The sequence below is a fragment of the Carya illinoinensis genome, chromosome 10, assembly GCF_018687715.1.
Source record: "Carya illinoinensis cultivar Pawnee chromosome 10, C.illinoinensisPawnee_v1, whole genome shotgun sequence".
Taxonomy (NCBI): domain Eukaryota; kingdom Viridiplantae; phylum Streptophyta; class Magnoliopsida; order Fagales; family Juglandaceae; genus Carya; species Carya illinoinensis.
This window is the reverse complement of record NC_056761.1, coordinates 12025470-12051927: the sequence shown is the minus strand read 5'-3', so window position 1 is coordinate 12051927 and position 26458 is coordinate 12025470. Positions and strand designations below refer to the sequence as shown.

General features: G+C 35.9%; 1 protein-coding gene across 4 annotated transcripts; it reads left to right on the top strand.

Moving 5' to 3' along the window:
* The first annotated feature begins 8743 nt into the window (after positions 1–8743).
* Positions 8744–26229, top strand: LOC122279168 (cullin-4-like). Of its 4 annotated transcripts, none has more exons than XM_043089558.1 (18): positions 8744–9192; positions 12255–12370; positions 12464–12562; positions 12728–12810; positions 13142–13322; positions 13509–13631; positions 13791–14078; positions 18786–18911; positions 19021–19122; positions 19231–19284; positions 24205–24311; positions 24410–24470; positions 24567–24698; positions 24836–24973; positions 25077–25157; positions 25361–25441; positions 25557–25637; positions 25853–26229. In XM_043089558.1, the coding sequence occupies exons 1-18, from the start codon at positions 8883–8885 to the stop codon at positions 25964–25966; spliced, it is 2277 nt and encodes a 758-aa protein (XP_042945492.1). In that variant the 5' UTR covers positions 8744–8882; the 3' UTR covers positions 25967–26229. The 4 variants fall into 4 exon arrangements, with proteins under 4 accessions (XP_042945492.1, XP_042945491.1, XP_042945494.1 ...); XM_043089560.1 differs by adding an exon at positions 9308–9359 and having other exon boundaries at positions 9079–9192; positions 12464–12810; XM_043089557.1 differs by having other exon boundaries at positions 12464–12810.
* Positions 26230–26458: the final 229 nt, after the last annotated feature.

Genomic DNA, 26458 nt, shown 5'->3' with positions numbered 1-26458 from the left:
AAATCCAAAGAAAAGTTAAAACAATCTCATCTCAACTCTATAAACAAACATACATATATTTTAAAATACATTTGATCTAATCTCAACTCAAATATCTTAATATTATTCACATAAATCTTAAAAAAATCTTATCTCATTTCATTGTGAAAACAAACGAGGCCTAAGAAAAAATTTAGGTGTTACTATATTTTTGATAGATTTAAAAAAATTATATGGAGAAATTCTTCTCTCTCTAACCCACCACTTCGAATCTAAAGAAAGTACAGATTTGAGTGGGGAAGACTTGGCTCCTCTCTCTCTCTCTCTCTCTCTCTCTCTCTCTCTCTCTCTCCACCTCCTCTCTCATGGTTTCTAAGTCATATAAATGTAAACCTTTTGTGTTTTTTTATCTTTTGGGATGGAAACTTGTCAATTTACTGCTTTTCAGTCATCATCAAGTGACATGCTGTACTACTAGCTTTCCAGACAGTCAATATATAAGATACAAGAAGTGGCAATGCAAAAAGGTGCATGTGTGTGCCACACTCACCACCCGAAGTGGCACATGGGCCCCACACACTGTCGATTGCATGAGCTCCAAATATCGCACGTGCCACTCTATCAGATTCTTGGGTCTCAAATGTTCAAGATTTGATCATCATGCTTTTCGAAGGTCTATATAGATATTTGTGCTTTTCGTACGCCCACGATTTTGTGATTTAGTTGGCTCTCCATTCTCACGTAATTTAATATATTTCCTAAAATTAAGAGCCAACATACTCTTTCATTCAAGTATGTGGATTGAGAGAAGAAAATCTTGTTCAATTGTAATAATTTATCCATAACTAATGCAATTCCATCAACAATAACTTCTCCCAACTGTAGCGAGACCCTTCGGCAAACCTTTTTGAAGACTACTAACAAAAACAACCTTAAGTTTTTGTCTTGTCTTGGACCATATGGTAGTAATTCAAAGGACTTGAGCGACTATCCCAACTTCTAAGTCTGTTGGGCCGGGCCCCACATATATCCTACCCAGCCCATCCACTCGCCCCTACATGGGGTAAGGCTGGCAATCCCCTAGCTTCATTCAGGCGAGTGGGAGAACTGCCCATTTGTTTTTATATGTGGGGTGGGGATTGGGTGGGTACTCCACCCACCTGGATTTTCAATCACCCACACAAGTTCATCTTATAATAGCAAAAAACTCTAAATAAATTTTAGAAGTCGCCCAACACAAATTCTTTATCCCCTCCTTCACGCACATCGCCTAGTTCATATACTCCTCCTCTTCTTCTTCTCACAGACCCCAAGGCCATGACAACCTATTGCTAACACACCTTTTTCTTCCTTTTCTTTTCTCTTCTCCTCCTCTTTCTCTTCTTCTTTGCATAGACCCACGGCAAATCGTAGTTGTTGTTCTCTCGCATACCTGTGGACAACGGTGCTGTTGTGGTTAGTCGTGGCTCTTTGTGCATTTCTTTGGTTTAATATCCTCATTAACAAAAAAGATAAATACCCTATTAAGTTATGAAGTTATAAGGGCATGTTTGGATAATAAGTTGATCACAACTTATCTCATCTAATTATTACACTTTTTTTAAATTCTCATACAGAATATAATAAACAATTTAATTTTTTCAAATCTCAAAACAATAATAATATTAAAAAATAATATTCTAATAATATTTTATTTAATTTTTATCTCAACTCATCTCTTCTCACCAAGAAAAACAAAAACACAAATCCAAAATACAATAAAGAAATTCAAAAGCAATTTGAATAGGTTGGAGTCAACTTAAATCGGTAAACAACTACAATAAATATGAATCGATTTATTAAAACAATTTTATAATATATGATATATTATAACTGTCCCGGACTGAAATCTAGATAAACCGAATTCTGGTTATGGGTTTCGGCCCGAATCAAATCCGAGTCGAAACCTGAATTGCAAAACCTGAACCTATCCAGTCCAGGTATCGGTTATGTAACTCGGGTACCAAGTTTAAAACCCGATATCCAAATTGACAAAACAAAATCCTACGTTGATGTTAAAACTTAAAACCCTATCTTTATGAAATACCCATTGTTTCCGTCACCCCTCTCTCTTTCTCTCTCTCTCTCTCTCTCTCTCTCTCCCTCCCTCTCTCCCTCCCTTTCTCCCCAAGCCCTATTCGAGTTTGGAAGAGAAACTATTATTCAAGCTTCAGTAGCCTTTGTAATACCCTAGTCTTATTACGTGAGTTTTTACGTCATTTTATTTTAATCTTTAAATTAAATATTTTCATGTAAAGGTTTTATTAGTTTATTAATTCAATTTATTTTATTTTAAGATGTGTGTGTTTTTATTTTATGTGAATTATTAAAATGAGATAAGAGTATATTTTTATATCTTTAATATACTTTCTATTAAGTCCTTCACTTTGAATTAATTATGAATTAGCCCCTTTGAACTTACACCCTTGGATTGAATTAGGTATAAGCTTTATCTTCTTAGACTTAATTTAGGACGTCCAACATGCACCTCAAGAGATAAGCTTTGACCCCTTTTCATTTCCTAAGGAGTTTCCACTTTTCAAGCCATCATACATCTCCTTCTTCCTTCACTTTCTTCTAGTTCAAGAGAAGAACCAATCATTCTTTCTATCACCTAAACCATGTGAGCTCCCAAAAGAAATAAAAAAAGTTAAATCTTTCCAAACCGTACACTTTATCTATTTCTTTGCCACTTTGAGGTTTCTTATAGTTGGAATTTTCAAGTGTTTTCATCTTTCAAAAAGTGAAAAAATTTGGGGTAAGGGTTCCTAACTCATTTCTTAGTGTAAGTGATATATGGATTTTTTTTTAAATACATCAACCATCTTATAAATATATATATATATATATATATGTACATGGTTTTGAGGTGTTGTTAGGATCAACCGAACGATGTGTTGTATTGTGTCAATTTTTATTTTATTTTCATCTCTTTAGATTGTGGTTTGGTATGCATATATGTGCATATGTTCTGTTTTGCTAACCAAGTGTATACAAAGCTGTTTTGAGGTGATATTTCAGATATATAAATATATAAGGTTGTTTGAGAGGTTGCTTTCCATGTAAATAGATTTGAAACGCTGTTTCAATGTTCTGTTTTGCATATATACATATTTATGTTCTGTTTTAAGTGTAAATATATATATGAGAGACTGTTTTAATGTTCTATTTTGTATATATATATATATAATTATGTTCTGTTTGAAGTGATTAAATGCATATATGGAGCTGTTTTGATGTTATGTTAACTAAGTTAATTATCTTCTTATGTTACTCTTGTAAGGATTTGTCGAGAGGGTAGTTATTTGAAGTAACATTAAGGGTAGAAAACGACTTTAGATTTATAATATTTTAGCTATTGTTAAAAGGAGGTCTAAATGATGTTGGATGAGTTTTAACACACTTGTTATTTATTGGATTAGGATTTTCTGAAATTAAAGGGATTGTAGGGGATCGAGGTAAGTAGCTATGACCATGTGCCCATGCCAAGTTCTCTTGTGAAAAAATATATTTCTATCTCTTTCCAAATGTTCCTCTAATTAAAGAATAAATGAATTTATATTATGTACAAGCCTTTCTTGATAGCTCCTGTTAAGTATCATATCGATTATAATTGATTGTATGTGTATATGGCAATGCATGCATGTAGATTCTAAGTCATGAAATTTTCATACATGCTTCTTGAAATAACTAAGATTTTATTTATATGTAAGCATGATAAAATGCTATTTTCCAGAATAAATGCATATTCATCGGACTAAAGAAGATACTGAAAATGTTGATTTCAAAGAAAGAAAATGAATGAATTAATGTATGAAAATATGTAATGGCCACATGAAAGGAAATGATATAAAAAAAAATGGGCAGATTGCAATGCCGGTTAAGTAGTATTGGTAGTGCACCCTGTGCTGCTCCCTGACAGAAAGGGATTCCTAACCTGTGGCCACGGGTGGAATCCAAATCCAATAGGACTTCTAACCCCAACACACGGGGCGTAATAGTGTGTTGGCCAAAAGAAAGTGAAAGATTAAATTAAGTTTATGCATGAAGATATGATATATAAGTATGTATGAAAATAAGAAATAAAGATTATGCATGAAAGTATAAAGTAAGTATATGCATGATAGTAAGAAGTAAGCATATACATGATGTTATAAAGAAAACATATGCATAGAAGTATTGTCAGAATTAGTATTGGTTTATGGATGCATGTTTTCAAAAGAAAATACTATATGCTTAGTTAACAGCATGGTGTATTGCTTACTGAGTATTAGACTCACTTTGTGTTTATGTTTTAAACGTTCAGGTACAGACGAATCTACTGAGGAGCTGAGTATTGCTGAGAAGGGAGGGGCCGATGTTTAGTAGTCCCTGGGTAGTTTAGTTTCTTTTTTATGACGATATATGTTTCTTACGTTTTAATACTGAACCCCACACGGGGATGTTTTATTGAGTTAACTTCTAGATAAGATACCTTCGGGTATAAGGTATATTTTATAGTGAGGTAATGGAAACCCCTCCTGTTTTAAGTTAGTTTTTTTTTGTAAAGACTGAAGGGACCGAGTCCCTTTTTGTTTAAAGTAGTTACGTTAAATGAATGGATGACGGACTCTGAGAGTCATTTGTAAATGAATGTAAAGATATGTCTATTAGATGTTTCTTTCAATTAGAAATTAGGATTTATGCGTGATGCGTTCAAACCGTCACATATTATCTTTTAAAAAAAAATAATAATACTAATAACAATATAGGCATTTATTTATAAATAAACTTACTGTTATAATAGGAAAAAGAACAGGTACGGGATCACGGTCTCGCTCTTAATAGGGTGGGGTTGTGACAGCCTTCAACAGCACGACTGGGTTGTATGCGTTGCTAAGATCCAAGGTACCTGGTGTCATGGGGACACCGGTGTGGTTGATTGCCTGATAAGGCGGGGGCCTTGATTTTAGGGAAAGCTAGTCTTACAGAGTGGTATGGTGTTCAGTTTGTGAAGATCCCCAATGGCTGGTGTGCTAGAGAGGGATAAGGCGTGGTTAGTATATTATGTGTTTCCTTTCTCGTTCATTTTTTTTTTCTATCCAAATAAACAGAGCTTAATAAGAGTTACGGAAAAATAAATGCAGGATCCATATATGGAATGAGGAGACCCTAGCCTCTCGCAGCTCAGCTTTCGGGTAAGATTTTGTTCATCACAAATATGTGTATTTTTTTTGTTTTTTTATTTTTATTTTTTTATTTATGGTTGGATCTATGTTTATATTTTTCTCATATTATAGTTGGATCTATATTTTCGTTCTTCTCAGTTCTCACATGATATGAGTTTTGAACAAATCTTATGTGGGTATAAGTAATACTCTTGATCTGCTCTTTTTACTTGATAGCAACAGATTATTACTAATACAACGTTCCCAAATCCATTGAGAACGGAAAGGTAATTGCTAATCAAGTTTTTTCATTTCATCTCTCACGTGTTTTCACATTTGGGAAATGATTTTCATCTCTTCTGAACTAATTTCAGCTGTCTGGGGGCTCTAATCAATGGTGGATTTTGAATTCATTTACCTTTCTTTGATCGGCTTCATTGAATTTTGGTGAACTTAACTCCTTCCATGCTTTATTGCAGAGGTAGTAATGGGAATGGCAGCTTGATTGGAAAGTTTCAAGGATTCTGCTTTCTGACTACTAGTGACTTCATGACCCTGACTAGTGCTATACCACACCTTCTTTTTGAATTGGAAACTTGATCAAAGTGTAGATTTCTCAGTTACTTGTGGTTCTTTTCTAGTTTCTTTTAAACGCTACTTTTTGTTCTTTAATTATGATTTCTTTTTCTTTCTTTCTTATCATAATAATATGGTGAAAATGAAAGCTTTGGTAGCTGTTATTAGATGGAAGGGAACTTTTTTTTTTTTTTCTCTCTTTACAAGTTTGATTTTCTAAGCACACTTATAATCAAGTTGCATTTTGGTCAAGCAACCCAACTTTTTTGGTTTATTATTTTGATTTAAGAGGCTTGACATGACATCAATTGAGGAATACACACAGAGCTATTGGTACTATTGTGTACCAGTTTTTGAAAAATTCTGCTGTTTGTTTTATTTTCTCCTAATCCATTAGGGTGAATAAAGACATTTATTGATTATAGAGGTTGGAAACATTATTAGTGAGTTAGTCTAGTCTGTTATGTGATGCATTGAGCCTCCTTGCTCACTAATATGCATTACTCAGGAGCCATTATTATGCTGCTACATTTAGTAACTAATTAATTTTCTTTTTTGGTTCAATTTTGCATTGCCTCATCATAGCTCGGATTGTTGGGTGGGAAGGATGTGGTCTGTATCCCACAAGTCTTGTCAGTGTCATGGGTCTAAATTGTGACATTTTCCCTTCCGTGAATTGTCACTATTTTTCAACTAACATTAGCTTCTTCTTGTTCTAGTTAGTGGTAAACCTGATTCAGTTTTCTTTACTTCAGTGTTGTGGGTCTTACTTTCTATTGTTTTCTTTATACGATATAGAATGCAATAGCACCTTGAACTTGAAGGGGAAACTTTGTTTACTTGGCATAAACGTAGATTTTCTTTTTAAGCATGAGAGATCAAATGTATTATTTGGTAGTAGTATTTTTCTTTCCAAAAGCTTTGGATCTGACATCTTTGGTTTATTATTTGAGTGTCTTCCTTTTGTTACATAGTATTTATGATGAAGTGTTGGGACATGTTTTGTTGATTTGTCATTCTTTTTATTATGAACTGTGAGGAACATAGTTTGGAAATGTAATTTATCTTGCTATTCCATAAAGAGAAGAATTGGAATTTATCTCAATGTGAGTTTTGTTCTCATCAACAATTTTGGCGTGAGATTAAAGACTACCTAGCTTTTCTAAGTAGTCAAAACTTTTGTTTTTTGCAGGATCTCTTTTAGTCAATCAGATCACTTAAAGTTACTACTGGATGTGAGATTAAATCATTGATAGAAGACCATGCTAATGATTTTGTATTTTGTAATGTAATGTATAAATAACAAATAATGTAATATGTAGTGGGTTGCATGTATTTTAGTTTTTCATTTTTATATATTTTTATTACTGGACAATGTTAGTATTATGCTTTTTAACTTGACCTAATTTTTTTTTCATAAAATATAGGCTTTTATAAAAAAAAAAATATATGATTTTTAACTTTTTTTTTTAATAAATATAGACTTTTACATAAAGGAAATTATGCTCTTCAGTATGGATTTTTCTTAAAAAGTCTTTAATATAATATAGACATTTAAATAAAAAAGGTTTCTAAACTGAAATATGGGTTTAGGAAAAAAAAAAACCCAAACCTGGGTATAATTTGGAACTTGGATTAATCAGGGTTCCGATCCGGGTCATAACTAAGGCATGTTCGAGCCGGAACCTGGGTTCCGGGTCAGGTGTACCCTGGTGCCCGGTTCGGTACCTAGTTGAACACTCCTAGTTAGTGTTGGTTAGTTTGTTAACAGAGAATTTAAACTCAAATCTTGTGTATAAATACTTCTCCTGTGCACAAATTATATACATTGCAATCACATCTTTTATTTTTGAAAAAATATAGTTGTAAGCACAATTATACACTAATCTGTGCACCAATATGATGTGATTGGTTAAAAAATAGATTTTATTAAAAACAATGTTAATTTAAATTTTAAGTATGAATAAATCAGTATTGATACGCAGAGTAGTGCGCGACTATACTTATATATAGCAAAACTCTTCATTTTTACACAATCTTCTCCCCTCTCCACAGTTAGCTCTCCTTTATCTCAACTCCATTTTTGCCTGTACCTTTATCTCAGTTTGGCCTCATTCTTGTATTAGATTTGATTAGCTTACCACTTCCAACCTTTCCGGTCAAATTTTGACCATTTGGGTTAGATTTTGATTAGAAATTTAGTTATCAATTCAACTGATGAAAGTTGGATGGAAGTAAAAACTAAATAGGATTTTCATCTCTCCAAAGAAGTATTGAAGTGGAAAGTCTGAATAAGATTATTAAATGGGAAACGATGGTGTAGAATTTTTCTATTGAAAAACTGTGGGCATTTTGATTATTTATTATTTTGTTTTAGGATTTTTCAAAAGGAAGTGCTCATCCCACGTATGGTGGTCGATTGTGGCTGCCGGTTCATATTTTTATTTTTTTTAATAGTTAAATAAATATTATTTAATGAATTTATAATTTTTATTTATTTTTCAAAAAGTTTTAGTAAGCTTAAAAATTATTTGAAAAAGAAGAAGATAAAAGCCAAATTACCTATTTGCAGACTCTTTCAGCGGCCTTCCTGCATGGGAGTGGTACGACCCTTTTCAAAAATAATATTTATAATTTTAAACTGTTGTACGAATTTTGCACATTTGACACTTCTTTTGTAAAAAATTAATAAATAAAAAAATATAATTATAAATATAATTATGTATTAATCTATGTATCAATATGATATAATTGATCAGGAAATAGATTTTATTAAAAATAATATTAATTTAAATTTTAAGTATGAATAAATTAATATTGGTATATAGATTAGTGTGCGACTGTATTTAATAAATCTAAATTCACCAAATAAATCACTTTTTTAAAAAATAATGTGCAAAACTTGATCCCCCAAAATTCTTTCTAATATTACTATTGTTTTTACTATTTAACCCAATTAATTAAAAAAAAAAAAAAAGTTAAAACAGGTACAAAAAAAAAAAACCTTCTCCCGTGGTGTTTCTTCTCCTGTGGTGTCTCAATATAGCCATATCTGGTTTCTCTGGTTTCCTTCTCAAATCTTCGTTTTACCATTGCTTCTTTTTGTAGCTCACAATGTCCACCTGATCACACTTCCTTTTCATGTCTCTCCCCACCAAACGCTCATCCACAACCGGTAGTGATGCCACCTTTTCTCCCCCTCAGTTCCCCCTTATGAAGAAGGCCAAGTCCCAAGCTGTCCCCCTCGACTCCAAAAACGGCCTCCACCACCAATACTTCACCAGCACCACCAACAACAACGTCATTTTCGATTCCTCCTCCATGGCCCTCGAAGAAGATCTCAAGTCCGATGATTCCTCCGCCCCCGCTCTCTCAGTTGCCGCCAATTTGTCCAGGAAAAAGGCCCAGCCGCCCCATCCCACCAAGAAGCTCGTCATCAAGCTCGTCAAAGGTTTCTAATGCTTGTTTTCATCTATCAATTTTAGATTTTTCTGGTAACTATAGGGTTCGTTTCTGTAAAGATCTTTCATTTAGCTGGAATTCAACGTTTTGGCTTTGATTTTAAGGTGAATTGAGCTAGCATACCTGAGCTCAGTACGAGATTTATGCAGTTTACAGGTTGGGATTTACAATTGCTTTGATTTTAGGACCTGGGTACTGCTCAAAGAACCTTATTCTAATGGTATTCAGCTAATATATTGATGCTTGAATCCCGAGTGAAACCTATGCAATTTCAGCTATAGAACTTATTTGATTATGGTTATTTTTCTTACTGATTTTGTTTGGGTGCATTTACTCATTTACCTCTAGAGTAAGGCCTTCCGCTGTACTATTATATAGGGCTGGCATGCTTATGTCCTATTATTTAGGATTGGCATGATTGGGTGATTCATTTCAATGTTCATTGCATTTCTGAATGCTATATTAAACAATGAGAAAACTATCATGTGTACTTGGGTTGCGCCCCTCTGCTCTTTTAAGAAAATTTTTGCATTATTTATAATACTAAAAAAGAAGTAATGCAAAGGGGGGTATTAGTTTTAGGGACACATTTTCCTTAATGGTTGGTGATTGAACAAATTTGAGGATTCTGTAGACCACAGTGTATCGAGTTCATTGATTTTCTGTGCACATTGTGTATTAGGTTTGATTTACACTATTTGCTAGAGGGAATAGATAGGGGAGGGCCACAAGGGGTGGAGACGTGTATATTTCTACCTCATGTTGTGAGTTTGAAGAGGGGATATGGGCTGTCTGTCCTCTTCTCCCTTCCCATCACTCAACAATTTGCTTCCTTGCTAACACAACCCTCCAATCCCTCCAGATAAATGGAGTAAATATTCTTGCTTGCCGTGGTATTATATTGAAATAATCTTAATAAAGCCCCCACCCCTTTATGAGATTGTTATATGAAATTTTGATGAGTGACACTGGGAAAATTGAAAAAATTTGTTCTGGCTTGATTGAGTAATAGTTACTTGCACTAAGAACCAGGCCCGGATGGCTTCACTGTGACTTTTTTCTGATCCTGTTGGGATGTGGTAAAAGAAGATAATATGAAGGTGTTCTAGGAGTTTCATTACTTTGGGAAGTTTGGGCAAAGACTCAATTCCACATTCATAGTGCCTTTATTTTTGTTGGGATCTAATATAGATATTAGTGTTTGACTACTTAATTATTTTATGGAAATATTAATTTTCTTATATATTATTGATTTGGATATTGATAATAAAATATTTTATTATGAATCCAGTAATAATTTTGAATGATTTATATATTATCCATGTATTATATATGAAATTATAGTAATTGGGTCAAAATAAATATATGAGTCAGCTCAACCCATTTATATGAAATGGATTAAACAAGTCTTATTCAGGTTTATCCAATACAAGTTAATTATTAAAGGGTTATGCGGTCTTGTCATGTCACCAATTATTTATATTGGCCATGCTAGGGTTTTAGGGTCTTGACCCATTCAATTTAACTGGTCTTATTCGGGTTGACCCATAGAGTCTAATACTCATGACTTGATACAACATAAACACAAATTGCCACCCCTAATGATGGTCTTCCCTTACACAGAACTTATCTCGATACATTATTCGGTATTTAAATTATGTAATAGTAGTAGCAGTAGAAGAAGAAGAAGAAGAAGAAGATGACAACGACGATTTACTACAAAGCAACCACTATAGCAGTTCCAGGTATAGACTTTAATTACTTTAACTTTTTTTTTTTTATAAGGAAAAATTTATAAATATCAATAGGCGTAACCAAGTACACTGGGTGTATACAAGAGAGAACACCAAGCCCATTATAGAGTACCTGTAATGACCAGTAAGTCCTCCCCACAGCAAAGCAACTTTAACTACCCCAACCCCTTTTTGGATTGTTTTTCACGGACTTTTTTGGGTCATTAGGGGCGCTTTATTATGGGCTAGGTGTTTTCTTGTATACGTTCAGTGTACTTGGTTACTCTTTTTGATATATAAAATATTTTTACATGTAAAAAAAAAAACTACCCCAACCCCTTGTTTCCACAAAACTAAGACACCACCCAAAACTCCCTTGAAAAATGGTCCCTTTGAGAACTTCCTGTGTACTTGGATTGCTGCCCTATACACTTTTAATAAAATTTGTGCATTATTTAGAAAAAAATGTTATGAGGTTTAAATGATCAAAGGATAAAACCATATTTAGGGTTCTAAAAGAAACCAATGGAGTTTCTAGTTGGGTACTTGGTTTTTATATAATCGTATTACTTTTAAAAAAGAACTAATAAAGTCTGACAGTATGTTGTTGTTGCATGACTGTTTAACCCATGCCTACAATTAACTTTTTGACGGCCCTTGAGCATTGTTTTGCATAGGTGTAATTAATCTGTAAACTTGTTATCAAGTATTGGTCCTGATTACCTGTGAATGTGTAGCTGAATGTGTAGCCTCTTTTTCCATTCTTCTATTTCAACTCAGCTTAGATATGACGATGATTTCGATGGCTTGTAATGTGAATGTTGTTATGTATCGATTTGTATGGTCATTCCAAATTTATAAGTGCTCTATAATTTTCTGTAGTATGCCCTGTCCCTTGTTATTATCTTTACCTTTTTTTGTAAGTATCTTATTATATTTATGTACTGCATGTACTTATAAAAGAATATCTTTACTCACCACATTTAGTTTATCAATAAGAAACTCATACATTCATGCTTCTTTGAATATTCAGTCTGTTAGATTAGTCTCACGTGGTGGATTGGTGGAGATCATATTTTGTACGCATTCGTGTGGCTTCTAGCCTGATTGTCTGCTTCATAAGTGTAGCATTTGCTTACTGATTATGCTACACACACTAATATAAAGTTAGAGAACAATAAAACTTTTGTTGAAGTAGGGGAAAAAAAACTTGCCTCAGTGTATCTTGGAATCCAAAAATATATTTCATCTCTTCTGTCATGTGGATAAAAGGGTCTGATGTATTTCACTTTTCATTTTGCCTATTGTTTCTTTGAAGCTAAACCGACACTTCCTGCAAATTTTGAAGTGGATACATGGGCAAAGCTGAAGTCAGCTATATCTGCTATATTTTTAAAGCAACCAAATCCTATTGACTCAGAGATACTTTATCAGGTAGAGATTGCTACATTTTCTAACCCTTTGTTTGGAATTCTGTGGCTTTTTCCAATTTAAAATTTCTCAGTGAGTGCATTATGTTTTCCTTAGGCTGTTAATGATCTTTGTCTGCACAAATTGGGGGGAAATCTTTATCAACGAATTGAAAAGGAGTGTGAATTGCACATATCTTCAGCGTTGAAATCCTTGGTAGGTCAAAGCCCAGACTTGGTGGTTTTCTTATCACTTGTCGAGAGATGCTGGCAGGATCTTTGTGATCAAATGTTGTTAATTCGCGGTATAGCCTTGTATCTGGATAGAACATATGTGAAGCAAGCACCTAATGTACGATCATTGTGGGACATGGGATTGCAGCTTTTTTGCAAACATCTTTCATGTTATCCAGAAGTCAAACACAAAACTGTCACTGGCCTTTTAAGAATGATTGAGCGGGAAAGGTAAATATGCATTCTTCTAATTGTAGCTGATAATAGTATTTTAGAGTTACTAATCTATTCAGATATGCAAATACTCATACATTTTTGTTTTATAAGTAAGAAGATATTTTATTGATATTGAAATAGGCATAGCCCAAGTACATAGGATGCAAGTAGTCATACATATCCTCCACACAATACAATGTAGGCACCCCTGCCAGTAATAATTATCTATATGATAAAGGACTCCTCATTTTGTCTGTATATTTTCTTGATTGTTGAATAATCTACTACCATATTGAGAAGCCTGGTATTTCAACTTGTAATTGCTTTGTTCTATTTCGTATTTCAGATTAGGTGAAGCAGTGGATAGGACTCTTCTTAATCATCTTTTGAAGATGTTTTCTGCTCTAGGAATTTACATGGAAAGCTTTGAGAAGCCATTTCTTGATTGTACATCTGAGTTTTATGCTGCTGAAGGCATGAAATACATGCAACAATCAGATGTGCCAGATTATTTGAAGCATGTGGAGGTGCATTTTGTTCCTTCTTTTCTTCACTCTTTCCCAACTGCAAGTTTACTCTTCTGCATGTTGTTACTTGTTTAGATCACATAAAAATGGTTTTACGACTGAAGATTGATATAGCTTGCTATCTGATTTTACAGTACATGATTTCTGTTTCCCTTTTTGGGGATTTTTGGTAACACGTTGTTGCAGTCAAGGTTGCATGAGGAACATGAAAGATGTTTAATATACCTGGATGCAAGTACAAGAAAGCCATTAATTGCAAGTGCAGAGAAGCAGCTCCTTGAACACCATATATCTGCCATTCTTGATAAGGTAGGAGTGACGAGACAAATTTCTCATTCTTCCCTCAGATAATTCTTGTTTTCTCTTTACCTATCAAAAGAAAATTCTCGATTTCTCTTTAATTATTGCCTTCTCTAAGCAAATGGAAAATTTTTTCCTCACTTTAAACAATTGGGCTGTGATTTTTAGGGGTTCATGATGCTAATGAATGGGGACCGTATTGAGGACCTCCAGAGGATGTATTCACTGTTTTCAAGGGTCAATGCCCTTGAATCACTAAGGCTAGCCCTTAGCTCGTACATACGTGGAACTGGGCAGCGTGTTGTCATGGATGAAGAGAAAGATAAAGATATGGTTTCCTCCCTCTTAGAATTTAAGGCCCTGCTTGACAAAATATGGGATGAAAGCTTTTCCAAGAATGAGGCATTTTGCAACACCATTAAGGATGCATTTGAGCATCTCATCAATCTTCGTCAGGTACCTTGTTCCCATTTTTTGGGATGTCATTTATAAATTTGAACAAATGATAATCGATAACGTGGTTTCATTGTTACGAGTTAGAGAAGTACAATTAATGGAAGAACAAAATACATACACGAAAGTCTGAATTTAGTATTACTGAGTGTTAAGTCCCATCGAAAGAGTTAACATTGATTTTAATATTACCAGATTTGGGTAAGTTTCAAATTGATGAAATGGCAACTAATCCTTCCTCTGCTTGCAACATAACTAGAAAATTAGGTTCCAACATGCTGTAGGATATGCCTGGTAAGAGCTTGGGCTATAATCTAGAATATAAATGCTATAAATCAAAGCATTCAGATGTTGATTTGCTGGTACAAAAATAGAATGAAGGGATTAGTTCAGTGCTATGATATATTCCTGGGCTATTGGCATGGCCATGTGTGGGTTCAGTTTTTAAGAGAGCCTGCTCAATGCAAAAATGCTGGAGGGTAGGACGGTGTCCAGATCTACTTTTCTATAGGCTCTGCTTTGCTGGGATCAGCACCTAGTACTAGCCGTTACTTCATATTACTTCCAACCTGGCTAATTAGGTTTCTGGATAAGGTAGCATGGTTTCGCTGTTCTACGTGCATGCGTGCGTGTGTGTGCCTGTATGTGTGTGTGTTTGTAACTAGTGTGTTGGTAAGCCTGTGGACTATATATAATGGATACTATATTCCTTGGCCTAAATTTCATTCAAACCAAATTTATAATGTTTGATGCTGACCTGGTTTTGGTATGGTGCGCATTTGAAGAGGTAGTCTTACCATGCACGTGAATAGTTGTGTTTCCATGCTACTTATGATTAGGCTTCCAACTTCTCAATTAACCTTTATAGAGAAGTTTGATTGCTTCATTCAAAGTTCAAAATTTTCATCACGGCCAATGCTTATAGAAGTCAAGGTTCTTTAAGAAGTTATTATACTGCTCTTTATACACGTTCCTGACAGAAGAAAGATTGATGGAGGCACCCAACCTGATGAGTTTGTGGAATTGGGATTAAGGACTTAAAAACCCATATCTTTGGATGTTGGATTTGTCATTAGTAAAAGGAATGTGATTTTTCCATTTCTAAGAAACAACCTGCGTGAATTTATGTTCTTGTAAAGAAGAAAATGCTTAGATTCAACCTCTAGGAGTGATTTTCATGGTTTTCAAGCTCTTCAGACTTCAACTTATTCTGTGTAAGCCTCATTTTCAAGATGAATACTAATGATATTTCCTTAAATTTCGCACACCTGACTTTATCCTGCATATTTGTTGTAAAAAGGGGATTGAAGTATTAATCAATGAACTTATACTTCATATTTGGTGGAGGGAGAGCAAGAGAGAGCCAATTAGTTTATATTTTGGGGCTGTTGCTGTTAGATTTTGGAGTTGAAGAACCTATTAAAAAATGGGAGAAAAGGAGTTTTAAGGTGACTTGTTTTTTTTGTGGTGTGGGGGGGGGGGGGGGGGGGGGGATTTATAAACATAGGAACCTGATTAGCGTGTTATGGATCCCATAAGTGGGCTGGGCTTGATGTCCAACTTAGTTTTACCTTTTACTTTAATTGAGTTGTAAAGTTGTTTAGTGGCCCATGGGCCTAGTTAATGTTAGTAGAATTAGCCCATGGCCTTAGTTAGCTGTTCTAGTATATGTAGAGCAAAGGGCTCCTTGTTTGGGGATCTGAAAAATATTGTTGAACTTGTTTGTCATTTCTTTTGGGAGGAATTGGGAGCCTCGAACATCCCAAGGTGTAACTATTATCATCTTTCTTGTTCTTGATTCTCTTTTATTGTTTATATTACTGTTCTTACTTCTGGGACCATAACAAGTGGTATCAAGAGACTTTCGATCCTAAATGGCTGGGTATACAAGATCTACACAGCAAGAAAACTTGTTTTTAATGGAAAAGATTTTGGATAAAGTGCTGGAGATGAAAGAAATAGTGAAGGGAATGAAGCAAAATTGCAAGAGGATGCAAGAATCTTTTGTGGAATGGCAAGACCAGGAGGACGCTGAAGAGAACTTGGGAGATACGGATTCAACTGAAGAAACACAACAATCAACTCTCCGGGAGTGGCAATATGAGGAGGATGAAGATACGGTAGTAGAGATAGAAGAAATACAGAAATCGGTAATGTACGAAGAAACTGAAACAAACGATGAAGACAAAATCATGAAGGAAGAAAAGAAGAAGGCAGTTGGAGTGGAGAGGATAGTGGTAGCACCCACTGAAGTTATCTTCATAGCAATGCCTCTTCCCTCCGATATTGGGAAACCGAATTTATTTTACCCACTTTCAGATCCCACTTCTCATTTAATGGCTGAGCTAAAGAAATATCATGCCATGATTATTCTTAGAGGTCCAAAGAAGGCTCGTGAAGCAGTGAAACTGCAGAGGGATGGACTCGTTGTTATTGAAAAGATACTCAGGTTTATGCCCAATCTTGCTGTGATTTCGATGGACAACTATAATTGTTCTAGTCGAAACGATGAGGAAAAACAAGAAGCGGGTTATTTGAGATCGATTCTAGCAAAGGAAGTCGATGAGTATAGTGAGTACAATTGCGGAAGCGGTGATGGAGATTACATTGCATTCCCTATAGAGAAATCGATATCAACGGCGGGGCCCAGTGAAGCTGATAGACAGAGAAACAAAGAACTGGAGAAGTTCTTGGTAGATGCTAGGATTAACAAGATACAACTAGAAGCTGCCAAGAGCGAGGAATTCGCCAGATTGTAAAAGTTTGGGTGAAGCAACTTACTCGACTTAGAGGATACACTGATCAAATGGTGGAGGATGCAAATGCTGAAGAGGAGATTGAAAATGTTGCAATGCAGGCAACTAATTTTCAGCACACTGCCCCTGCTGAACAGCATGGTTGCCATGTAGGCAATTCTAGAAGAGATGAAAAGTGTACACTAGCAATATTTGGTTTGATGAAGAGTGATAAAAAGGCCCGCATGGTGGAGAGTATTGAAAATTTGAAGAGGAAGAATTTGTTTGCACCTTATCTGTTTGATATATTGCCACTTGAGGGTGTTTTTGGGTGGTATGGGATGAAGTTGATACAACTTTGGAAATTGATAGAGGAACAAATATTGTGGCCCTTTGACAGAGGAAAGGAAGAAGAAATGGGGGCGAATTTTTTATGCTTCACTGTGCTATGATGGGTTATGTAGCTGGAATGGGATTTGGACTGTTGGCTTTAATGCTGTTTGACACAAACGGGTTTGATCTTGTTTTTTGGATAGCAGTTGAAGATGTAGGTGATATCTACAAGTTTTACAAGCTCACAGAAGATGACAATAGAGTGCAAGATTACATGGACCCACAGCCTAAAATCAATGTCAAGATGTGGGCTATTCTCATTGACTGGCTGATTGAGTTTCATAGAAGAATTGAACTCATGTCTGAAATCCTCTACCTCACCATAAATTTAATCAATGCAAGCATGGATGATTTCTCTATAGAAATCTTCTTGGTACCTGTAGCCCTTCAGCTCATCACAATGGTTCAAAGCCTCCATACAATCTCAACACGTGACTTGAGCTCGCTCCATACAGTTGGTCATGTCATCAAGCTTGGAGCAGATCCTTTGAGTAAAAGTGCAGCCATTGAAGCATTTTGTGCTTATCCTGGCAGTTTGCAAGTTGGAGAGGCTTGTCTAGGGCCTTAGCTGCAGAGGGAAGGAAGGCAAATATGCAATTGTGACTGATAGATGGCAGAACTTTAATGATGTATATCTTGATGGGAAAATTCTGGAATTTCTAGCCAGCTATGCAGACGAGTTTTTGTCCATGATGTTGGATTTGGATAGATTTGAATAGCAACAGAGGTGGAAATGCTAAACTTGAACCTTGAGGACAAGGTTCTTTAAAGGGAGAGAATTTGTTATGGATCCCATAAGTGGTCTGGGCTTGATGTCCAACTTAGTTGTTAACTTTTACTTTAATTGAGTTGTAAAGTTGTTTAGTGGCCCATGGGCCTAGTTAATGTTAGTAGAATTAGCCCATGGCCTTAGTTAGCTGTTCTAGTATATGTAGAGCAAAGGGCTCCTTGTTTGGGGATCTGAAAAATATTGTTGAACTTGTTTGTCATTTCTTTTGGGAGGAATTGGGAGCCTCGAACATCCCAAGGTGTAACTATTATCATCTTTCTTGTTCTTGATTCTCTTTTATTGTTTATATTACTGTTCTTATTTCTGGGACCATAACATAGCGGGAGTTTGGTTGATTAGCAATTCTAGACTAGATAAGTAGCTTTTTTTCTGGATCACAAATGATGAGTATTTGTGATCAATGTTCCCAATATCAATATATATATATATGTGTGTGTGTGTGTGTGTATATATTGTATACTTTACTAGAAATACAGCCTGTGTCCTAAAAACATTATATTAACATAATTGTTATGTAACAACTTTTTTGTGTGGATCCATTGTGTGAACCTGCCAGACCTTAATCTGAGCAGTCCAATCACTACTGTTCGATTTGAAAAACATAACAATGTTTGAATAAGCTACCTTAGGTGACTCTTTCTGTCTTCTATGATTGGAGTTTTGGAAAAGAATAATGATTCAGGAACTTATTAAATTTTGTTTCGATCTTGCGCCATTTTTATTTCAGTTGGTCATTATTTCTTATGTATTTCACTTATTTGATCAAGTCCACAATATTTTTTCTTTGAATAGAACCGACCTGCTGAGCTGATTGCAAAGTTTCTAGATGAGAAGCTTCGTGCTGGGAACAAGGGTACCTCGGAAGAGGAATTGGAGGGTACTCTTGATAAAGTTTTGGTTCTATTCAGATTTATCCAGGTTTGTTTGACTCTTGGATGGATCAACTAGAAGTTCTATTTGTCTTTTTCATGTTTTTCTTGAAAATAATATTGAACAACTTGTCTCGTATTTTTGCTTATCAATGAAGGGCAAGGATGTGTTTGAAGCATTCTACAAGAAGGATCTTGCGAAAAGGCTGCTTTTGGGAAAGAGTGCTTCTATCGATGCAGAGAAGTCCATGATCTCTAAGGTTAGTGATAGATATTTTAGACTTAATAAGCACTTGCTGATTCTTTCTTTCATGTATTCATGATGTTGACAATTTTTTTTAATTTACTTTAGTTTGTAATTAATGCAGCTGAAGACCGAGTGTGGGAGCCAATTTACAAACAAACTTGAAGGGATGTTCAAAGTATGCGTATTTTTCAATCTAACTACATTTCTTGTTTGAGTTTTTTCTATTGTCTCAAATGGTGGCTCTTTTCTTTTCCCCCTCTATGGATTGTGTTAATAGGATCCACTTTAGAAATTGGTTTTTTTCTTTTGTTATGGAAACATTTATAAATTTCATATGTTATAGTCTCGGTGTGTAATAATGTGATCATCATTGTTTTCTCAAGACAAATTCTTATAGAATCTAAGGTATTCGAATTGTCAGAGGAAGGTAGACAATTAATAGAGAGAAGTTGGAAGGTAAACTATGAAGGAAGTGCGAGTCGTGGCAGGACGAAGGGTAGGGCAAAGTCGGTGGTTTTATGAAGCTCAAAATAGTCTCGTGGAATGTTAGGGGGCTGAACAAATTAGAGAAGTGTACCAAATTAAAAAACCAGCTTTGTGGCTGGAAAGTGGATGTTGTATGCTTACAAGAGACAAAATTGGAACTCATCTCCCTTACCATAATACAGAGCTTGTGGAATTGTTGTCATGTCGGATGGTCATGTTTGCCATCTAAAGAAGGGGGGGGGGGGGGGGGGCTTTAGGAGGCATATTGGTGATGTGGGATAAATGGGTGGTGGAAAAGATGGATAAGTGTATGGGGGAAAAAATGATGGCTATTTCTTTCAAGAATGTGGAAGATATCTATCAATGGTCTTATGCCGGTGTTTATGGTACTAACTCTAATACCATGAGAAGAGGCTTCTGGGATGAATGGGCTGCTCTTTGTAGCTTATGGAGTCTTCTTTGGTGCATTGGGGGAGATTTTAATGTCACACGCTTCCCAAGTGAACAATGAGAAGGTCTTAGCTGTAGTTCAGCAATGACAGATTTTTATGACTTTATTTAAGAACAAGATCTTCTGGACATCCCTCTAGTTGGTGGCACTTTCACATGGTCCAGTAATAGAGAACATCCAGCTTGGTCAAGACTTGATAGATTCCTCTTTTTGCCCGACTGGGAAGCACATTTTCCCGATCTAATCCAGAAACAGCTTCCAAGGTTATGTTCGGATCACTTTCCCATTCTCATTGATTGTGGAGGCATCAATGGAGGTAAAAGATATTTTAAGTTTGAGAACATGTGGCTGAAATCAGAAGGATTTGTTGAGAGAGTTAGACAATGGGGGTCATCCTATCTTATATAGGGCAATCCTAGTTACGTGCTGGCCTATAAGCTAAAGGCTCTCAAGGAAGACCTGAAGAAGTGGAATGAGCAGATTTTTGGGAATATGGAACACCGAAAGAAGATCCTTTTCGACGAACTACAAGGTTTGGAGGACATGGAGGAAGAGAGGGGTCTCTCAAATAAGACTCACAAAAAGCAAGTGACCTCGGATATTGAAAGGATGACACTAATGGAAGAGCTTTCTTGGAGACAAAAATTGAGGGCTTTATGGCTAAAAGAAGGGGATAAATGCACCAAGTTCTTCCATCGCATGGCTAATTCTCATAGAAGAAATAATGTCATTTAGTCACCATTAGTAGATGGGAGGATTAATTCGAAGCCGCCTGAGATTACAAACCATATTACCAACTCCTATGAACAATTACTTTCAAAACAATTTTCTTGGAGAGACCATGTTTGGATGACCTTATTTTTGAGTTGATTGATCATCAAGAAGTAAGTTGGCTAGAGAGGCCATTGAGGAGGTGGAGATTTGCAAGGTAGTGTGAAGTATGGCAAGTGATAAAGCTCCAGGTCCGGATTGGTTCACTATGGCTTTCTTTAAGGCAGGTTGGGAAGTAGTTAAAGATGACATCATGGGCTTCTTCCACGAGTTCCATGAACGAAGTAGTTTTGAAAAAATTCTTAATGCTAACGAAGTAGTTTTGAAAAAATTCTTAATACTACTTTCATTGCTATTATTCCAAAGACGCCAAGGGTGTTAAAGATTAAGGATTTTCGTCTGATAAGCTTGGTTTTATGTTCTACTCTTTACTACCCGTGTACTTGGGCTATGCCTATTTACTATGAATAAAATCCATATTATCTATAAAAAAAAAAAGCTTGGTGAGTGGAATGTACAAAATCCTTTCGAAATTATTTGCTAATAGATTGAGTACGGTATTGGAGAAGATCATTTCCAAGCCCCAGAATGCCTTCATACGTGGATGACAAATTCTTGACTTTGTTCTCATTGCCACTGAATGTTTGGATAGTCGCCTCAAGTTGGGCGCTCCAGGGTTACTTTGCAAACTTGACATGGAGAAGGCTTATGATTGAGTTAACTGGAACTTTTTGTTACTTATGCTTAAGAGGTGTGGACTTGGAGCGAGATGGTGCTCTTGGATCAAATTATTTATGTCCACTGTACATTTCTCCATTCTGGTGAATGATACTCCAATGGGCTTTTTTGGAAGCTCAAGGGGAATAAGGCAAGGTGACCCTCTATCTCCATTACTGTTTGTTTTCATTATGGAAGCTTTTAGTAAAATGATCGCAAGTCTCGTGGGAGGTGGATATTTATTTGGCTTTGTAGTAGGGGATGCAAGAATCGGCATACTAGAGATGACCAACCTCTTATTTGCAGATGATACTCTTATATTCTGTGCTGCTAATCACAATCATATTCAAGCTTTGCGGGCTCTACTACTTCACTTTGAAGCATTATCAGGATTGAAAGTGAGCCTCACCAAGTTAGAATTAGTTCCAGTTGGAAATGTTCCTAGTGTTTTGAGCTATGCCAATATTCTGAGGTGCAAAGTCTCCACCTTGCCAATGAAGTATCTTGGTTTTCCCTTGGGTGCTTCCTTTAAGTTGCAGTCTATTTGGGATGGGGTGTTGGAAAAAATGGAGCGGAAATTGGTGAGTTGGAAGAGGATTTATTTGTCCAAAGGTGGTAAAGTTACGTTGATAAAAATTACTCTATCCAACTTGCCTATTACTTTTTTCTTTATTTCCAATACCATGCAAGATGGCCTACTGTTTAGAGAAGTTGCAACGAGATTTCCTATGAGGGGAATAGATGAAGAATTCAAGATTCACTTGGTGAATTGGGATATGGTTTGTACCCCAATACGATTGTAAGAGAACTTTTTTTTTTTTTTTGTAAGTACAAATTTATTAGTATCAATAGGCATAACCAAGTACATTGGGCATATACAAGAGAGAACACCTAGCCCATAATAGAGAACTCCTAATGACCAATAAGTCCATCCAATATACACCAAGCCCGATTGGGGCAAAATGCTCCTCCCCACAGCAAAGCAAATCACTATAACTACCCCAACCCCTTCTTTCCACAAAACTAGGACACCACCTGAAACTCCCTTAAAAGCTACATTCTACATTCTACACCCGAAACTAATACTACACTCCTACCTACACTCATGCCCTCCCTCTAATCCTCCCTCGACTTGAACTACCTCCCTTGGTGTCGTAGTTGATTGCCCAAGTAAGATGTTTTAACTCCTTGCTCTTCTTAATTCTTGATTTCGATTGTAGTAGACTTTAATGACATGAAAGTCCATGATTTCCTTGTATCTTTAGACACCCATGCATAGTTGTTGCTCTTGTTTATGTATTGTGTGCTTTGCTTTGCCTTTTTTTTAATAAAATTCATATTTACCGGCAAAAAAATATATCATATGTCATCTTCAAGAAATGCTGATACCAGGAAAGGGATGACAATTTTTGTTCTATCATCCAGCCTACACTCACATTGTGTTTTGGAATGACGATTTTTATGGATTGACCTTTTACACCATATGTCAGGTTGTGGTGTTGAAACCTGGGCCCAAGCCCCAATTAGCCAATCCCTAAAGCATGTGAAGTTAAGACAAGGAAATCTAACAGTTCTTTCCCTTGTTTGATGGTTTCAGTGCATTCTAGGTTTAAACTATGTGGTTAGAATTTTATATGGTAAAGTACATTTTGCATCGCAAGCTACCACATTTTTTGCAACAAGCACTCTATACTATGAAATGCAATGTACTCTATAAACTGAATCCCATTGGGTGCAAACAATTTTTAGGGACCATCGGACTGGGGGATTTTTCCCTTGAATTACCCAAGTTGCACTTGTGGGAAACTCCTTGCCGAGGGCATATGCACCCCCGGGATCAATCGTCACTCTGTTCTTCGACACCTGGTGCCAATCAAAAAACACTATAAACTGCCAATGAGTTTGAGTGCACACCCTTGATTGAGACTTGACCATTGAGATGAATGAAAAAATAGGCCAGATTTTAGTTGTTGATGCACATTGAAATAACTGGTATTTTGTGGTGCACATTACAATTTCTTGTAATTTAGGATACACATTGCAAAAAGGATGGTAGTTCGGGGGTGCCAAACAAAATTACATCATATCATACTAAGGGGGTGAGCACCTTGGTCTAAGTCATACTGTTGGAATTATTGTGGGAGCATTTTTGTTAGCTTGCAACCCGTTTGGGCTATGCAGAATCATTTAGACATAAAATGCATCTTTCCACTAGAGGCAATGATTTAAATTAGCGTATATTGACATATTTAATTCTCTTGTGACCATTTCAATAGACTTCAAATTGTTAATCCTTTAATGATCAAGTCTAGTTAACTTTTATTGCTGCGCCGTACTAACTATAGTTTTGTCTTGATGTGTAATGTATACTTAGGTTTTACCTTTTGCTCACCTTCTGATTTTAGCATTAATGATGTTGAGTTAGAGTGAGTTGAAGCATTGGGTTGACTATCTACAATAACAAGCTCTTCGTATGAGCTTGTGTAGGCAGTTTGATTGCTTTTACATTGCTTTTATTATATTAGCATGGTTTTACCTGTTACTTTATGAGCTTTTGTTTGTTAAAAATCTTTATCAACGCTTTTTATTTTTTGTCTGTTAAGAAAAAGTCACGTTAATGAGTTTGTATGGGTTAATGATTTTCTTGTGTGTTTTGTGAGACACTGTCAGGACGTTGAATTATCAAAAGAGATAAATGAATCCTTCAAACAATCATCCCAGGCCAGGACAAAACTCCCATCTGGTATTGAGATGAGTGTGCATGTTTTAACAACAGGGTAGGTCTTAGTTTATTTAGTATGTTCAAACATAACCAGAGTTTCCATTCACCTAGTGTTCCCAAGGAGCTTAATTCGTTTTGGGTTGGCTAATGCAGGTACTGGCCGACATATCCACCTATGGATGTCAGACTTCCTCATGAATTGAATGTCTACCAGGTTGGGGGAAATCACTGAATACCTGCTTTCAGTTGTAGGCAGTGTCATTGTACTTCTAAACCGATGTCTTGGTCTTTTCTTTTGCTTGTGCAATAGGACATTTTCAAGGAGTTCTACCTGAGCAAGTACAGTGGGAGGCGCTTGATGTGGCAAAACTCATTAGGTCACTGTGTGTTAAAGGCTGAATTTCCTAAAGGTAAAAAGGAACTGGCCGTGTCATTATTTCAGGTTGGTCTCCTTTTTGCCATTACACATGTTTTCATGTCTCAGTATTTTTTATTTAATATTCTTTATCCTTGTTGATTTTGCCTACCCGAGTGGACAACTTACTGTATTCTGGTCATGCTCTGTGTCTTGCACACCAGACTGTTGTTTTGATGCTCTTTAATGATGCGGAGAAGCTAAGTTTTCAAGATATTAAGGACTCCACTGGGATTGAGGATAAAGAACTGAGGAGGACTGTGCAGTCCCTTGCATGCGGAAAAGTTCGAGTCTTGCAAAAGGTTGGCCGTCAAACATTGAATGACTTTGTTTTAAAATATAATACTTTAATTGTCTTAGAGTTATTTTTTAACTTCTGTTTTCCGATTTACAAATGTGCTACAGTTGCCAAAGGGTAGAGATGTGGAGGACAATGATTCATTTGTGTTCAATGATGGATTCACGGCACCTCTTTACCGAATAAAGGTACATTCATTTGTATTTTAATTAGTACAGGTGGCAATTAGATGATCTCAACCTTGCATAAGCCTGACAGTCACAAGTGCATAAGCGAGGTTGTGAAATCAAAGACTTTCACTTTTGACATTGGGTGAAAGAACTAATGCCACATTGAGCTTTGGTTGCCACACGATGGAATTTGAAGCTTAACATTAGATTGTTTGGAGCAGGTAAATGCAATCCAGATGAAGGAAACAGTAGAGGAGAACACAAGCACCACTGAGAGAGTATTCCAGGACCGTCAATATCAGGTTAAACTGAGTTTTATATTTTTAAATATATACACATGTTAACCGGGTTCCAGATTGAAATGATGAAACTCTCCATATGTAATTTTTGCATTACTTGCACGGAACAATGTTGTAGGTTGATGCCGCTATTGTTCGAATAATGAAGACAAGGAAAGTGCTGAGTCACACACTTCTGATAACTGAACTCTTCCAACAGGTTAATCTTTTCAGTTGATTCATTTCTAGATTTTATTACTGAAATTTTGTATTCCTCTTTTGCTTAAAATCTTGAGGTCTTTACATTGCAAGGCCAATTCAAATTCAAGTCACAAATACACTAGTTGGACAGTCTGACTGATATTTTGGAATGTATTGGTGGTCTTTTTTTAGCTTACATTAGTTTTGCACTTTTCCTTCTTCCCCTGTGAACAGCTCAAGTTTCCGATAAAGCCGGCTGATTTAAAGAAAAGAATTGAAAGCCTCATTGACAGGGAGTACCTGGAGCGTGACAAGAGCAACCCGCAGATATACAATTACTTGGCGTAATCTATATATATATATATATATATATAAAGATAGATAGATTTTATCTTTGAAAACGGCAGGGGAAAACTTCTGCCATCAGCCATCAGCATAAGAGCAGATGTTGAATCCCCTTTGTCGGGTCAGATTAATGTACAGTAACCGGTAGTTTTCATTTTTGATCCAGTCTAGACCTTTAAATTGTTAAGCATATATGGTCGCTGTTTCGAAACTTCTCCTTCAGAGGGTTTGGTATGCTTGATGATAACCGGTATTTTGTGGCAAAATGTGTTCTTCAAAAGAAAAAAGAAAACTTCTTGAGAGGGCAATGGTTTGTTTTCGACCGGAAGAAAGAAGAAACCCATATGGTATATACTGACGGTAAAGCTACTCTTTTGTTTGTGTATATATTTGTGGACGAAAGGGTTGGGAGAGGACAACCGGAAGTGATCGATTACTTACCTAGGCGTGGCTATGGTATTATTTTATCTATTGAGAATTTTGGACTGGAGGAAG

Excerpts from the sequence above, each read along its gene's own strand:
- LOC122279168 (XM_043089557.1), top strand. The coding sequence starts at position 8,883 with ATGTCTCTCCCCACCAAACGCTCATCCACAACCGGTAGTGATGCCACC. Across the intron at positions 24,312-24,409 it reads GTGCATGTTTTAACAACAGG|GTACTGGCCGACATATCCAC; the intron begins GTAGGTCTTAGT and ends TGGCTAATGCAG. Across the intron at positions 24,974-25,076 it reads AAGTTCGAGTCTTGCAAAAG|TTGCCAAAGGGTAGAGATGT; the intron begins GTTGGCCGTCAA and ends AATGTGCTACAG.